The sequence below is a fragment of the Staurois parvus genome, unplaced genomic scaffold (assembly GCF_062004578.1).
Source record: "Staurois parvus isolate SC_StPar_1 unplaced genomic scaffold, SC_StPar_1.0 ptg001333l, whole genome shotgun sequence".
NCBI classification, from domain to species: Eukaryota; Metazoa; Chordata; class Amphibia; order Anura; family Ranidae; genus Staurois; species Staurois parvus.
In genome coordinates this window covers 508,315-525,686 of record NW_028319129.1, presented here as the reverse complement: position 1 = coordinate 525,686, position 17,372 = coordinate 508,315, and the positions used below count along the sequence as shown (strand labels likewise).

The following is a 17,372-nucleotide window of genomic DNA, read 5'->3' as shown; positions in this document are numbered from 1 at the left end:
CTGGTATGTGCTGAACAAAAAAATGCAACATGTTCCATTTCTTTCAGAGCACACTAAAGCAGTGCAGCTATTCTCAATTAATGGTACCATAACACACATAGTACCATTCATTAGCATTCATTGTTGTAATGAACAGTAAAACACACTTTACCACAACACATACAGTTGTGTTCAAAATAATAGCAGTGTGTTGAAAAAAGTGAATAAAGCTCAAAATCCTTCTAATAGCTTTTATTTCCGTACACACAAATGCATTGGGAACACTACACATTCTATTCCAAATCAAAACATGAAGAAAAATGTATCAAATTTGTGTTGTTCCTCTAAAAAAAAAATTGAAGAAAAGTGAATATTAGACTGTTCAAAAAAATAGCAGTGTTTGTATTCTTCTTTACAAACTCAAACATTCACTATATAAACTGAAAAATGTTTGAAGATTTTACTTTCCTTTGAATCACTTAATGAATATTTAGTTGTATAAGCACTGTTTCTGAGAACTGCTGTACATCTGTGTTGCATGGAGTCAACCAACGTCTGGCACATGTGAACAGGTATTCCAGCCCAGGATGATTGGACTACATTCCACAGTTCTTCTCTATTTCTTGGTTTTGCCTCAGAAACTGCATTTTTGATGTCACCCCACAAGTTTTCTATTGGATTAAGATCCGGGGATTGGGCTGGCCACTCCATAACGTCAATCTTGTTGGTCTGGAACCAAGATGTTGCACGTTTATTGGTGTGTTTGGGGTCGTTGTCTTGTTGGAACACCCATTTCAAGGGCATTTCCTCTTCAGCATAAGGCAGCATGACCTCTTTAAGTATTCTGATGTATTCAAACTGATCCATGATCCCTGGTGTGCGATAAATAGGCCCAACACCATAGTATGCTCATAGTGACCTCTTCAGCACGTCTTTTTTTCAACAGTGGGACTTTGCGGGGGCTTCTTGCAGATAGCTTGGCTTCACATAGGCGTCTTCTAATTGTAACAGTACTCACAGGTAACTTTAGACCTTCTTTGATCTTCCTGGAGCTGATTGTTGGCTGAGTCCTTGCCATTTTGGCTATTCTTCTATCCATTCGAATGGTAGTTTTTCGCTTTCTTCCATGTCTTTCAGGTTTTGGTTGCCATTTTAAAGCATTTGCGATCATTTTAGCTGAGCAGCCTATCATTTTCTGCACTTCTTTATATGTTTTCCCCTCTCCAATCAACGTTTTAAGCAAGGTACGCTGTTCTTCTGAACAATGTCTGGAATGACCCATTTTCCTCAGAATTTCAGAGAGAAATGCACTGTAACCAGCATGTGTACAACATTTGCTGCCTTCCTTCCTTTAATAAGGGCAATAATTGCCACCTGTTTTTCATAGAATGAATGACCTCACTAATAGAAGTCCACACTGCTATTATTTTGAACATGCCCCTTTCAATTTGTAATTCAATTACACAGAATCAGCAGCATGCATGTCATGACTGTTGGGTCTGTTGTATTTCTATTACTCTACTACACCTGCTAGTAAATGATTTGCCATGTAGAAATATAATTTCTACCAAAAACAGTGATTGATCAGGTTAGTGATGTCTGACTGCTATTATTTTGAACACAACTGTAAGTGTGAAGCCAAAATAAAAGTTTGATTTAGATGTTATGTAGTCCATAACTGATCATTTTTAAAGTTGTGATTAAAATACTAGCAAAAGTAAAGAAAACTAGAAGAGTCCCCAGTTTTTACTAGCACCATTTTTTGTTGTCTTCAAGAATTTTTTTTCCTTCATTCACCACTCTAAATCACTGTTTGAGCTGGTCTCTTCATTTGCAGCCTGGCTTTTGGAGTGCTGTGTCTGGTCCTTGTGGTCTGAATGTTATGGGAATAGCCTGGAAGTGGCCTTCAGGCACTGGGATCTGTGTTAGGCTTGTTCCAAACTCAACTGCTGTTGGTTATCCCTGCAGGGGTATGGGACCGAGAGCTGATGTCAACTGCTGGATGGAGCGTCATGCACACAGGCTTTGTGCTCTCTTTCCCACTATAGAATGGCAATGAAGCATCTCCTCACTGCAGCTCCCACTTTCAAAGAGCCACATGGAACACTGAGCTTTGGTCTGTTCCTGCTGTCCACCTACAGTGACTGTGGTCACCTCTGGCCATCTGACCCTCGGCTGCTACAAGCTTTTGGAGTACCTGAGAATCCTGCCTTGTACCTTGAGCCATACATTGGCTAAGCACCATGTGGTTGCAAAATGTCTGATTCTAGATACGGGGGACAGTCCTGCTCTACTGTGGGTGCCTCCAGCTCACACTCATACTAATGGTTCCGGTATTGCTTGCAGAGTGCTTACTACTAATGTGGCTAGTGTTGGTAGTCTGGAATCATTTTGCCCTTTGATCCTAGAGTCGGTCTTTGAAACCTTCATTAGCTTTGGCACGTGTGGCTGGTTCCTCTGCCCTCTCAGGTGAAGTTTTTACTACAGTCATGCAAGACTTTATGGCCCAAATCGCCCAGTTATTTGCTGACTTTGACCGCGGAAGCCACAAGCGTGCTTCTGCACCCTCCCCAGCAGATTCTGTATCTGATCTGCCTGCAACCTCTGAGTGATTGACCACAGAGGCTGTCTTATTCAGAGTCAATCTGTTGTTCAGCTGACAAGATTTGCCTCTGAGCAATGGCAGTTTTCTGCCATTTCTTGAAATTAAAAGCTAATGTTGCAGCTCTTATTGATGTGGTTCATGCCTGTAAAAAACTGGAGCAGCCTGATAGGATGTTTGTTCCCTGAAGCACTTATTAACTTTGTACTCCTTTGAGGAGGACTTTGATAAAAAGTGGTCTGCCCCACTGTTTATCCGGCAGTGCCCAGCCTTAACAAAGCAACCACCATCCTGTCTTTAAAGACACAACCAATAAATGAATGGAAACCCTTTTATAGAGCTTTGTTCTCATTGTCAGTGCTTGTTTTTCACCCTACTTTGGCTGTGACTTTGCTTTGCCACACCCTAACTGACTGGTCGCTACTGTGGTTAGTTTTGGTAATAGAACACTTGGAGCAAAGGATTGCAATGGCTGCAAAGTATTCTTCCGGTTTATCTGTTATAAATTGTCCCTTTTTGTTTCTCCACTCCTGCACCATCCATGTCCAGACCCCCACACTTTGCTTTCAGTCCACCACAAAGTCTGGGGTTTAAAGTTCTCCAAATCCTCAGACAAAACTACAGCATAAAGGTGTGCAAACATTTTCCAAAGTGGGGGGACTTTTTTTTAACCATTAGGGGACACTGGGACACTTTGCATCTTGGACACATGGTTACATGAATGGTCTACATGTGCTGCAAGTTGGGAGCATTGATCCCTGCTTCCCTCTGTTTCTCACATCCAGCCTTGGTATGTTAATGCACAGATTAATAGATCTCCATTAAGCCCTTTTGGGTCTTCTGGATTTAAGGTGTCATTGCCCCACTACTTGTGGCAGAATGGTTCCAAGGATCTATTTCCTGTCCCAAAGCCCAAGGGGGCAGTTGCTTCATTATGGGTCTCAAAACTTAGTGTTTTCATTCGAGTTAGGAAATTTTGCATGGAATCCAGCAGATCTGTCATCACCTCCTATCACTAGGGGTACTTTCTGTATGCATACTTGCACGTCCCTATATTTTTTCAGAGTTTCCTTTGCTTTGCTTTGAGACCTCTTGTCTGCACCTCAGGTGTTCCCCAAGGTGCTGCGTCCAGTGCGAGCATTGCTGTGCTCTTGTTGAATCCTCATTGTGGGATGCTTAATGATCTTCTACTAAGTCAACAGTCGGTGCAGACTGTGTATGACTTCATTGCTTTGACTGTCCAGTCCTTACAGCAGTTTTGATGAACCCTGAACCTTCTGAAACCATTGCTGGGACCAACTCCTCATCTAGAGTATTTGGGTCTAGTCACGGACAAAGCTCTGGGCAGGGTGTTTCTTCCACAGGAGAAACGTCAAACTGCAATATCAGATTTTATCTTCCTAGTCCAGGAGTCATCCAACTCTCTGTTTTTTGCATGAAAGCTTTGGGTCTGATGGTAACCTCCTTCAAGGGAGTCCCATTTGTCCAGTTCTACGCTAGACCTCTGCAATGCAACATCCTGTTATTGTGGAACAGGTCAGTCCAGTACATGAACAAGATTTGTATGACACCAAAGACCAGGTTATCCCTTCTTGGTTGCTCATTAATCCAGCTTTGGCGTCGGGGAAGTTCTTTCTTCTTGTTTTTGGAAGATCCTCATAAATAGCCTAGCCTGAAAAATAACTAGATGAAAGTTCTTAGCCTGAAGAATAACTGTCTTGTTAGGTTACTATTGAAAATCGTAGGGTTGCCTGGTGATCATGGATAAATTCAGAATGAAAGAACAAAGTCTTGGATTGGTAGTCTGTGTTTTCAAGCTAGCTTGTCAAGTGAGGTGTATGTCTTTAAAGCATTTCTTAAAAGCCTGGCAAAATGGATAGAAAAGCTAATCCAATATGATTGGTGCAGTAAAGGAAATTTTTCCTTCTGATCCTGTTTTCAACCAGGCTGTTACAAAAATCCTGACTGTGAATTCGCAACAAGGGTGGACAGTAATAACTTAATTATAAACGAGGCTAAGGGTCAAGTCTGCTCTTCTGGCCTTCTAGACCCTTCCTCCCCTCCATGTCTACTACTGGGAACCTAGGTAATGCAACTGACATTCTGTGGACACTTTGACCTTTTGCAAATGTTTCACTTTTCCTTTTAAACTAGCTTTCAGTAAGGTCTCTATATTTCTTTTCAATGTATTTTTACATTTGCCAGTTTTTTCTCTATAGTACCAAAATTGTTTATTTTATTATCTTTATTAGAGGCATCCTGATGGCGTGGCATCGGTCTCATTTAAAGAAGCAGACGAAGGTGATGCCTGTATATTGGCATTAAATGGAAGATGGTTTGGTGGTCGACAGCTCATTGTGGATACGTGGGATGGTGTTACAGATTATCAGGTAATCTGGGATATAAAGTGTATGTAAACTTCTATGAACTTCTTTTATTTGTTCCCAGTCTGGCCTGTTAAATGGGAATTTAGAAGTATGTTGTTAGTTCTGTTTAACCACTTCAATATCGGGAACTTTCACCCCCTTCCTGCCAAGACCAATTTTCAGATTTTAACGCTGTTGCACTTTGAATGACAATTGCGCAGTCATGCAACACTTTACCTATATGAAATTGTTATTTTTTGTAGACCGAGTTTTCTTGGTGGTGATGTTTTTTTTTTTTTTGGTTTTTAATATTTTACTAAACAAACGAAAAAAGACAATTAAAAAAAATATCTTCCCTGATGTGTGCTGTTGAGGCTGCACTGATAAGCTGCATTGATGACCACTGACTGTCAGTGATGAGGCAGCACTGATTAGCTGCACTGATGGACCACTGTGATTGGCCTTGTACCGTGATCTGTGATCAGATGTGTCAAAAGGACACTGCAGTCACAGAGCGCTCCTGATGCACCCCCCAAGGGGGTGAGCTGGAGGAGGGATTCTGGGATGAGGCTCTCCTTGAACTGCAGGATTGTGCTGTAGCTGTCATTCTGATATAGCCCGGTTGGGAAGTGCAAAGAAACCTTGAAGGTTAACAGGCATTTCTTTTTCATCCACTGGAAGTCCCTCAATTCTTTGGATTACACTGCTGCCTACAGCAGGATTCCACAATGGCAAGCAAGAACTGTAGGCTGGCACAGGATAACCTTTCCCACTGCCAGCATGCCTCCGTTTCTAGCTAGTGTCCCAGGATGATGGATGTCTTGTCTTCAGCTCTGCTGTGAAAAACGCTAGCTTATTTTCTTGTTAGCGCATTTTTTTTTCATCTGCTACTTTTGCTGGGCAGCATGGAAGTAGAACAAATAATAAAACTACTAAACTACTGACATGATCAACAGGTAATAAAAAAAAAAGTTACAGAAGGGTGTCAAAAAAAACAAAAACAAATTGAATGTATGACAGTCTGCTACACATATTTAATTTCTATATTGCCCATGGTCCTGCTTCAATAACCAATAGGTAGTACTCTCCACCCGAGCAAAGTTTTGACAGAAACTAAATGCTTCCTTCTACAGATTGAAGAAACGTCTCGAGAAAGAGAAGAGAGGCTCAAGGGATGGGAGAAATTTCTCGATGCTGATAAGCAGAAAAAATCTGAGGCTGTTAGTAATGCCAGCACAACATTACCCGCTAGTAATGGACAATTAGAAAAGAAGGACATTGGCTCAGAGTCTACTCACAGCAAAGACAGCAGTGTCCATCTGCCAGGAAAAGCTGAGGCTGAACAGGCTGCAGACGATGCAGCATCTACAGACAGCAGCATTGGTGGCAGTGATGAAGAAGATGAGAAAGGAAATCTGTAGGGAATAATTTATGCTTTTTATCTTACCCTGTGTATCTGTCAGTTATTTGCTGTGCGGATAAGGGCTCATGCACAAAAACACATTCAGGCATATATCCCAAAGAATTTAGCATATTTCCACATCCAGATGTCACAGGTGTTGCCGTACAGCCATGTCACAAGCCAATACCCCAACAATTGTGGCATGGATATATGCTGAATTCTTGCTGTGTGCGCCTGAATGTGTCCATGTGTATGAGCCCTTGCTCATTATATTTAGACTTGTGAAAAATTCTTGTTCTTAAAAGGAATGTGTCAGGATTCTACTGGAAGAGATGATCTCCACAGGGTTTTTCTTGAAATCGAACAATGGAGGTGATGTTCATGACAACCAATCATATTCCGTGTCCCTTTTTTACCATTTACTTCAGATTAAAGGCAAACTTGTATTTGTGGTCTGATTTTCCCTTGCCCCAATTTCCATATGTCTGGGGTGCTTAGAGTAAAGTGAGCCTGTCATGGAACAAGTATATGTACTGCCATTTCCCCCAACCCCCCCTACACTGTACTTGAACTACTGACCTAGTACAATGCACCAAATAAAGGCAGGGCTCCTAATTTACACACTTGTTCTTTGGCGCTGACTCCCAAGTAAAGCCAGAGGAAGAAGAATGATGATCAATGCAGCTATTCTTTTCATAAGGAGGTAATCAAAGGTGGCCGGAGTATTTAATAGCTTTCTGTTAAAGAGGAACCGAACGTGTGCCCAGAAAAAGCCAGCAGATGACAAATGACTAGTTACCATTATTACTTGCCTCTCCTGAGAGACAGGAGTTTTCTTCCTCATGTCAGAGCCTTCAGCAAAGAGAAAAGTGAGTAGTACATTTGTGACATCCCCAATCTCATTCTGAACTTCCTGAGACCAGCAGTCAGAGGCAGCAGTGCCTTAGTTCTCACACTGCAGATAAACAGCTATGAGAATATAACCACAAGAGTAGACAGGTTAGGCCAGGTCAAGACAAGTTATATTTTTCAGGGTACAGTTAACATTTCTAAATGTCCCTAATAACAGCAGCAAATCTTCACTTTTCAAGTTCACTGTAATGTACAAAGGAAATGAACATGCTTAAATTTACACCATAATAAACATTTTTTTTAAATGTTGTGCACTCTGGGCCTTAATTGGCGAGAACCCTATAACAACTAATAAAAATCAATCGTCCTGAAGATCTAATGTTTAAATTCCTTTAGGCTTTTTGACCACCTGGCCTCTGGTATTTGCCGTAACTCAGAAGTAAATGTAAATCACAGGATTTTGCAACAAGTTTATCGAGTAGCTGTGTAAGGTGTGAGTATTTTACAAAAGCCCAAAAATCTGGTTGAGCTTGTTGTGTGTGTTGTTTGGTTTTTTTTGTTTTTTTTTTATTGGCACTAAAGTTTTATCGACAGCACCGTTTTTCATCAAGTGCTGGATCTAGCAATTGAAGGCATTTGCTGAGTGTGTGTTACTATTTTAGTTATGTAAGTTGTATAAGATGTTTTAGTTCAAACTACAAAAAAAAAATCTTGTTTCATGACAAAATTCCAGCGAATTTGTTTTTGTAGTTTTTGTTGAAATGTGGAATGTTTAAGGTTTGACCAAATTTAATTTTGTTTGGAGAACTTCCCAGAAAATGCAACTTGGGGTAATCAGCTGATAAACTTGGGTACAACCAGCCTGTCTGATTTTACAAGCGATTATAGCTAGTGGCTGTTATAGCCACTAGCAGTAATCAAGGTGGTCTCCCAGCAGGACACAATGGCTCTGCAGGAGGGATTCCTTCATCAACACAGACTGTGTTGATTGGGGAATCAAGCATTTTTCTTTACTGCAACCCATGGTTGCAGGAAAGAATATTGCCCTGTTTATGGCCGACTTAAAGCACACTCAGTGTGTATCAGGAAGTGGAGCCTCTGTGTGTAATGAGCAAGTATGGCTGTCCCCATGCAGTTATATAATTACGAACTGTACATAGAAACAAGGTTTTAAAATCTAACAAGCATTGAAAGGATCATTTGAATCAAGCATAACATATACACTATTGCCAAAAGTATTGAGACATGAACTTTTAATGGCATCCCAGTCTTAGTCCGTAGGGTTCAATTTCGAGCTGGCCCACCCTTTGCAGCTATAACAGCTTCAACCCTTCTAGGAAGGCTGTCCACAAGGTTTATGAGTGTGTCTATGGAAATGTTTGATCGTTATTATTATTATTATGCAGGATTTATATAGCGCCAACAGTTTGCGCAGCGCTTTACAATATAAGGGAGACAGTACAATTACAATACATTTCAGTACAGAAGGAGTAGGAGGGCCCTGCTCGTGGAGCTTACATTCTTCCAGAAGCACATTTGTGAGGTCAGGCACTGATGTTGGATGAGAAGGCCTGGCTCGCAGTCTCTGCTCTAATTTATCCCAAAGGTATTGGTTGAGGTCAGGACTCTCTGCAGGCCAGTCAAGTTCCTCCACTCCAAACTCCTAATTCATGTCTTTATGGACATTGCTTTGTGCACTGGTGCGCAGTCATGTTGGAACCAGAAGGGGCCATCCCTAAACTGTTCCCACAAAGTTGGGAGCATGAAATTGTCTGAAATGTCTTGGTATGCTGATGCCTTAAGAGTTCCCTTCACTGGAACTAAGGGGCCAAGTCCAACCCCTGAAAAACAACCCCACACCATAATCCCCCCTCCACCAAACTTTACTCTTGCCACAATGCAATCAGGTAAGTACCGTTCTCCTTGCAACCGCCAAACCCAGACACATCTATTGGAGTGCCAGACAGAGAAGCGTGATTGGTCATTCTAGAGGATACGTCTCCACTGCTCTAGAGTCCATGAAGCTCTCTGTGCACTGTTGTGCTAATCTGAAGGCCACACGAAGTTTGGAGGTCTTTAGCTATTGACACTGCAAAAAGTTGGCAACTTCTGCGTACTGTGTGCTTCAGCATGCCCTGACCCCGGTCTGTCATTTTATGTGGCCTACCACTTCGTGGCTGAGTTGCTGTTGTTCCCACTTGTTTCCATTTTGTTACAATACCACTAACACTTGACCGTGGAATATTTACTAGCAAGGAAATTCCACAGATGGACTTATTGCACAGGTGACAACGTACAACAGTACCGCGCTTGAATTCACTGAGCTCCTGAGAGCGACCCATTCTTTTACAAATGTCTGTAAAAGCAGTCTGCCTGCCTAGGTGCTTGATTGTATACACCAGTGGCCATGGAGGTGACTGGAACACCTGAATCCAGTGATTTGGAGGGTTGTCCCAATACTATTGGCAATAGCGTATATTTTCTTTTTAAAAAAGGGAGTAAAGGGCCTTCCCTATTTTTTCCACACAGTAAGTTGTTTTTTTGGGGAGGGGGGGGGGGATGAGGCAGTTAAAAAAGGATTTCTGCAAAACCTACAGAGGAGTAGAAACCAGAAAGTGGGTAATGTACTAAAGAAATTGAACCTAGTGAAAAGGTGAAACTGTTCACTTTAGACATCCAGTCATGGACATAAAAATGGAGTAATGAACGTGAACACATCTTAATTTTATTTACCAGCCAGGGGAAGATATGCAAAGTGAACAGTCTCCTCACCTTTAGTAGGATAGCCTTTATGCATTAGCAGGGGTGTGGAAAATTTTTTGAAAAAACTACTACCCTAATCTACTTGTCCAGATAAAAAAACATACAGTTTTAACCAAAACTGTATTTAAATCAGAGGTGATATTAGGAATGTCTGGGGCTTTTAAAAACAAAAGGGACTTTATGGCGACTTCAATTTTTTATATTTTTAACATTGCGCTGTTTATCTCTTCCTCCTGTCCCTGCCTCTCTCCAGCATCGCACCCGGGGACTAGCAGGGAGGGGAGAGACCTTGCAGTGTAATGAGCACCAATTGGCTGCTCCTCAGGAAAGGGTGGATAAGGGCTTATCCTTTATCCCTTTTGCTGCCAGAGCCATTTTTGCATTTTTTGCACAAGTTTAAAAAAATAATTTTAGGCCTGAAGATTACATAAAACCCCCCAACATTATATATTTTATGAAAGCAGAGACCCTAGAGAATAAAATAGTTAATTTTTTATGTCACATGATATTACCACAAGATTTCAGTAAAAAATACAAGGGAATTTTAGGGCACAAAAAAGACAATTAATTACCCTATTTTTTGTAAAATATAAAAGATTAGGTTGCACCGAGTAAATATCAAAGTTGTCAAACCTTAAATTTGTGTGTGCTTGTGAATTTTTATTTTACTTTTTTTTTTTTCATCACCTAGAGGACAAAGTCTCCTAAGTGATGATTTTTTGTCTCCCCTGTGCTCCAATTAATGTAATTAAGTGCACATCGCACTGCATTACATTCTTTCCTGGCTTTCATGGCCAAGAATCTCTCAACGGAGACCCTGAAGTGATGTAACATCACTTCCAGTTCAGGACAAGAAGGGGAGGGGTACGGACATGTTTTCTCTCCTTCCTCCCCTCTAGGCAATGGGGGCGAGCCAGTCCCGGGCTCTGCTTGCCCATCTGCGGGCCCGGGACTGGCTCACCGCCGAGGGTGGGCTTCGACCTGACAGGTGAGCCCTCTGCTTGCCCACAGCAGGACTAAAGGTAGAAAAAAAAAACTACCTGCCTGACGCCCGGAACTACATGTCCAGGGCGTCGGGCGGTAGGAATCGAACATCCCTGAGTACTACAGCAGGAAATAAAACAGCAGCAGCTGCATTGAAAGCAATAGTAGGCTGTTGACTCACAGCTAACCACACTCATTCTCATGTAAATGCTCATGCTGCGATTACATGTGAGTGGGTGCAATTAACTGCGAGCACCAGCAGCCTTTGATTACTTTAAATGGGGCTGCAGCTAATCGCAGGAACCCCTATTGGGGCTCTTGCATATAATCACACCTAGGGTGTGAATGCACCCTTATGTTGAGAATGGACAGGGGTGACCCTGCAAGCAACATGTGGCTCAAAATATTAATAAAAATTTGAGTTTGTTTAGAAACAGCTTCAGTTTGTATAGAAACAGTGTGTACAGCAGGCTTTTGAAAACCATTTGTAAAACTTGCATCAATCTGCTTTCTTGGAACCTTTGAAGAACACTTTAGTTCCTGTATGGGGAGGTTAAACAGATAATGGGAATGCTGGCTGTCGCTTTAAAGGAGCAGTTAGCAGGCTTCAGCTGGTTTTCAACACAATTCAAGTAGTGCCAAAGCTGGCTAGCAGTTTATTTAAAGTGACAGCACTCCTATTAAGATCTGTGTTTAATCTCACCAAACCAGTGCAAAATGGGGCATTAAAGGCTTCAAAAAACTTTCCAAAAGCATGCTATACACCCTGCTCTTATATAAGCTAAAGTCAATGTGACCCAAGCGTTATCAAGAACGCTCTGTGGGGCCCTGTAAAGTTATTGATCAAATTATGAACATACAGTTAGGCTCCTATATATTTGGACACGGGCACAATTATAGTTTTTTTCAGGTATTTATCAAAACATATTCAAGCTATAGTTATTTAATGGATATGGGCTGAAAGTGCACACTCTCAGGTTTAATTTGAGGGTATGTACATCCAAATTGGAGGAAGGGATTAGGAATTACAGCTCCTAAGAGTAGCCATCCCCCTTTTTAAAGGGACCAATAGTAATGGGACAGTTGAATCAAAATCAGTTTCATGGCCAAGTGTGGGCTACGCCTTCGTTATTTCTTCATCAATTAAGCAGGTAAAAGGTCTGGAGTTGATTCTAAGTGTGATATTTGCATTTGGAATCTATTACCGTGAACCTACATCATGCGTTCAGAGGAGCTGTCCATGCAAGTGAAATAGGCCGTTGTAAGGCTTCAAAAACGAAACAAATCCATCAGAGAGATAGCAGCAACATTAGGAGTGGCCAAATCAACAGTTTGGTACATTCTGAGGAAAGAGAACGCACTGGTAAGCTCAGCAACATAAAAAGGCATGGACAGTGGTGAATGATCGCAGGATCCTCTCTATGGTAAATAAAAACCCATTCACAACATCCCGACGAGTGAAGGACACTTTCCAGAAAGTGAGCGTAGCATTGTCAAAGTCTACAATCAAGAGAAGACTTCACAAGAGCAAATACAGAGGGTTCACCACAAGGTGGAAATCATTCATAAGCCCAAAGAATAGAAAAGCCAGATTAGACTTTGCTAAAAAAAGCCAGACCAGTTCTGGAAAAGCATTCTTTGAACGGATGAAACTAAGATTAATCTGTACCAGAATGACAGGAAGAAAAAAGTGTGGAGAAGGCTTGGAACAGCTCATGATCCAGAGCACACAACGTCATCTGTAAAACATGGTGGAGGCAGTGTGATGGCATGGGCATGCATGGCTTCCAGTGGCACTGGGTCATTGGTGTTTATTGATGATATGGCAGAAAACAAAAGCAGCCAAATGAATTCTGCAGAGTTTAGAGATATACTGTTAGCCCAGATTCAGCCAAATGCAGCAAAGTTGATTGGACATCGCTTCACAGTACAGATGGACAATGATCCAAAACACACTGCAAAAGCAACCAAGGAGCTTTTGAAGGAAAAGAAGTGGAATATACTGCAAAGGCCGAGTCAATCACCTGATCTCAACCCGATTGAGCATGCATTTCACTTGCTGAAGGCAAAACTAAAGGCAGAAAGACCCATAAAGAACAACTGAAGACAGCTGCACTTAGAGCCTGGCAAAGCATCAGAAAGGAGGAAACCCAGTCTTTGGTAATGTCCATGTGTCCCAGACGTCAGGCAGCCACTGCCAGTAAAGGATTCTCAACAAAATATTAAAAATGAACATTTTATTTTTGATTATATTCATTTGTCCAATTACTTTTGAGCCCCTGAAAATGGAGGGACTGTGTATAAAAATGGTTGCAGTTCCTAAAATTTGTACTTGATATTTATATTCAACCCCTTGAATTAAAGCTGAAAGTCTGCACTTCAAATTCATTTGGATTGTTCGTTTGAATTTATTCTGGTGACATACAGAGCCAAAAGTATGAAAATTGTGCCTGTGTCCAAATATATATGGACCTAACTGTAGAGAGCCCATTCACTGCTTCCACTGTAATTGCACTGCTCTGCGTAACCTAACTTTGCACATTAGCTTTGCTCTTTTTCCTGTTTGGATCAGGTAACTGCAGGATAAAGCATTATTCGTTTTCACAAAGGTGGTCCACCTAAAACAGTAGTGACTGTTTTCTGCATCCACTGTGTGTTTGCAATATGTATGTTTTCATAGAGAAGAAATATTTTTATATTCTATAAATACCATAGTGTGTAGGAGAGCTTGATGAATAATTACTTAGGCAGACATAAAACCCAACATTGTAAATACCTACAGAGTGATATCTACATGTATTTATTGTAAGTTGTGTTATAAGAAACAAAGTTGTTACTTTTACAGATTCATAGTATAGGGATTTTGTTTTTTCTGATGAAAAAACAGAATAAAATGGATGATTTCTATTACACTTCAAAAAGAGGTTTCATTATTGACTGTTAATGTTAACCTGTGCACAGACTGTGATAAAGTATTTACATATTGTGAACAAACAGTAAAACAAGCCCTCGTTCCCCACTGTTGGTTTTAGGAATCGTAGAGAAGGTCCTCTTCAAAGTTCACAACAGAGAAAAATGTAGGTGTTTTTTTCCTTTTATTTTCTATTAGAACAGAATCTTGGAATCATAAACAGAAGGTGAATTCTAAGCTGTTGACTGAAATCCAGCCTTTTGAGTCTTTGTTGTGATATTTGAGAATGAATTACTTCACAGTACTGTACAAGCCGCTAGAGAGATCAATGATGGACTGTTTTTAAGGGTTCATGTACACTGCAGCTGATAAACTCACATTCAGGAGCTTCTCTGCATTTTTTTCAGCAGCCGCTGAACTCTCCCTAATGTTTTCCTATGTGTCCATGTAAAAATAGTCATTTAAAGTCGTTTGCAGGCACTTGAGTTTACAGTCATTTTTGTGAACGCACCAAACTTGCATTCAGGAGTAGATTTTATCAGTGTTTCAAACACTTGTAAATGTGTGTAAATGCGTTTAGAAGCGGTTTTTAACTGTTCCATATCCAAATGCTGTCCAGAACCTTTTTTTATCATCAGAAATGCATGCAAAGTGTTTTCCATGTATTCAAATGGACCCGGTACACCAGTGCAGTCAGTTCCAGGTTTTGCGTGAAGGAAAAAATGGTAGAACGTGCTGCATTATGCTCATGATAGGATCCATAGTGAATACAACCAGAAAAGACAGGTAATCTCAACACATACTGCTCTCTCTGCTTCTGCTCTCTCTATTTCTCTCAAAATGTCTGAAATAGTTAACTGTTTTTCAGTGCATTCTGAGCATTTTGGAAGGTCTCCTAATGTTATCTTAAACGATCCTAAACGCAAACACACATAAACGCGGTATGCAAACGTGGCTAAACAGATGTTTTATAACAGTCAGTTTCCATTGTTCAGAAGTGTTTTCCAAACGTCCCGTGTACATGGAGCCTTAAGCTGTCTTACTGGAGTAACACTGCAGAGTGCCTGGGACAGAACATCATTTCTGACAGGATCAAATGTTTTTTTTTTTTGCACTTCTTGAACAGAGGTAAAACACTTTCAGTTATACAATTAACTGACCAAAAAGGCAACAAAGAAAAGCAGTTTGTGGTTGAGGTTTCTAGACATTTTAAGGCCCATCATGCGTTGAGCACAGACACAACCCCTTGGGTCCATGTGAAGGATTTTCTTAAAAGTCACACACATCATTTCATTGCTCTATTTACTAATTCATGTGGTATTAACATAACTTCTAATGGTACCTCAACATGTAGGATTTTCCTTAACCTTTTCACTCTTTAGAAGCTGACTCTGCAAACTTTACATATAAATGATCTCTTGTGTTTAAAGCTGACAGGTGTTTGAAGGACTTGTTACCATGGAACATCACAATGCATTGATAAGACAGGAAAAGCCAGTGAGACTGTACTGTAAAGCAGAAAACTGAAAGCATTAGGGAGAGTTTTCTTCAGTTTTGAAAAACATTCTCAGATGAATAATCACAATACTGTAGTAATTTAATCTGCTATTGTGCAAAAATAAGAGGAAATGGTCAAAAACTTCTTATAGGAGGCAAAAATATGTTGTTTTATAATGACACTGATGTGTTGAGGAAGAGGTAGATGTTAGTTGTAAACAGACTGGCAGTATATTCTCAGTGACATAAATTAGTCATTTATGTATGAATTCTTAAAATACAGCTTTAAACACAAAGATAACAAACCATCATCTGTAGGCAGAAATTTAATTTAATTTAAATTCTGTCAGTTTAAATCTTTCTGCACTATGTGACAATTTCAGATGATGCATAGCTAGGAATTGTCCCTCATTTCAAGTAATATTAAAGCCTATTTTAAAAAATAAAAGGGTTATACTTACCTGCTCTGTGCAATCGTATGCACAAAGCGGTCCTTTAATTCCTCTTCTGGAGTCCCCTCAAGTGCTGTCTGCTCTTTCTTACTGTGGGTGCCCCAATCATAAGGCTTGTACTATGTGCTTCTGAGCTGGGCTGTGTGTCCAGAGACACACACAGCGTAGCCTGGCCACACCTGCCACTCCCTCCTCACTGGATATAAGTGACAGTAGCAGGAGCCTCAGTTTCCCACTGTTACCTGTGTTTCCTGTAAGACCAGGAAGTGAAGAGAGAAGAGCTGTAGCCAGGAGAGTGCTGGATCGCTCACAGGACTCGGGTAAGTGTTTGGGGGGAGAGGGGGGGGTGTAGGAAAAACAGTGGGGAGGTGTTTTTACCTTAACCTCCTTGGCGGTATTCCCGTGTGTAGCTCGGGGTAAAGTTTCAGTACCACAAGCGGTAACCCCGAGCTACACTCGGGCTTACCATGCGGCGCTGCTCCGCGATCCCTCGATCACTTACCTTGTCCTGCGCTCCCGCGATGTCCCTCCTGCAGTGTCCCCGGCAATGTAATCCGGCGGCTGCCAGCATCTGTCATCTGAGTTCCGTCCCCTGTGACGTCGGGACGTATGGGGGACGGAACAGCAGGAAATTTAAAAATGACAAAAAGTGACATTCACTAAAATCACATAGTAAAACATTACTGTATCAAAGCATTTCACATACACTTTGTCCCTAGTGCATTTTATGTGCCCTGCCTGCATTTTTACTGTTCTTTCTGCCTGGAAACTGAGAAACGTCCATGGCGTCCAAAAAGCGTCCCTTTAGGTGAAAAGCGGTTTTAGACCGGCTAGAGAACAGCGATAGTAAATCAGAACCACTTGCAGAATTGAGTGATAATGATTTGTGGGGAAATTCGTCATCAGACACTGAAAATGATTTTGCGACTTTGCTCAGTGATGTGTGAACTTGGCGCTATATTTCAAAATTCAGTGTTTTTGGTTTGATTATATTATTGAATTAAATGTATTATTATATTATTATTTTTATGATTATTTATTAAATTATTTATGATTTCGTGTTTCAAGTTTTATCCTACCCGGGATGTTTACTAGACTCTTGTTCAGACAGATTTCAGTGAGTTATTCCTAAAAATTAGAGGCATACAATAAAAAAAATACATATTTCCATGCAAAAAAATTACTGCTTTGAGCACAGAAATATTGACATAATCTGACTGCTAGGGAGGTTACTGAGAGAAGGCATTAAGATTTAAAAAAAAAAAAAAAAGTTTAGAGGGCCAAATCCCTCTCTCCACTTTCTTCCTCAGTCATTCTTCTTTTTGGTCATATGTATAAATCTCTATAAAAATGCATTACCTAACCACTTAAATATGAGACACTTTCACCCCCTTTCATCCTCAGTTTTCAGTGCTGTCACGCTTTGAATGACAATTACTCAGTCATGAACACTGTACCCAAATGAAACATGAATCTCTTTTTGAGACAGAGCTTTATTTTGGTGATATTTAATTGCCACAGTTTTTTTTTTGCTATATAAATGAAAAAAAATTTTTTTTCTTAG

The 17,372-nt window shown here is 40.7% G+C and overlaps 1 protein-coding gene across 1 annotated transcript in view; it reads left to right on the top strand.

Annotated features, from left to right (window-relative positions):
• The window catches only part of HTATSF1 (HIV-1 Tat specific factor 1), a 48,257-nt gene extending 40,751 nt beyond the window's left edge, over nt 1-7,506 (top strand). The window contains exons 8-9 of the mRNA XM_089661406.1: nt 4,834-4,971; nt 6,081-7,506. Of these exons, the coding sequence (XP_089517532.1) occupies nt 4,834-4,971; nt 6,081-6,368 (426 nt within the window). The 3' untranslated portion in view covers nt 6,369-7,506. The remainder of the gene's footprint in view (nt 1-4,833; nt 4,972-6,080) is intronic.
• The last annotated feature ends 9,866 nt before the right edge of the window (nt 7,507-17,372 follow it).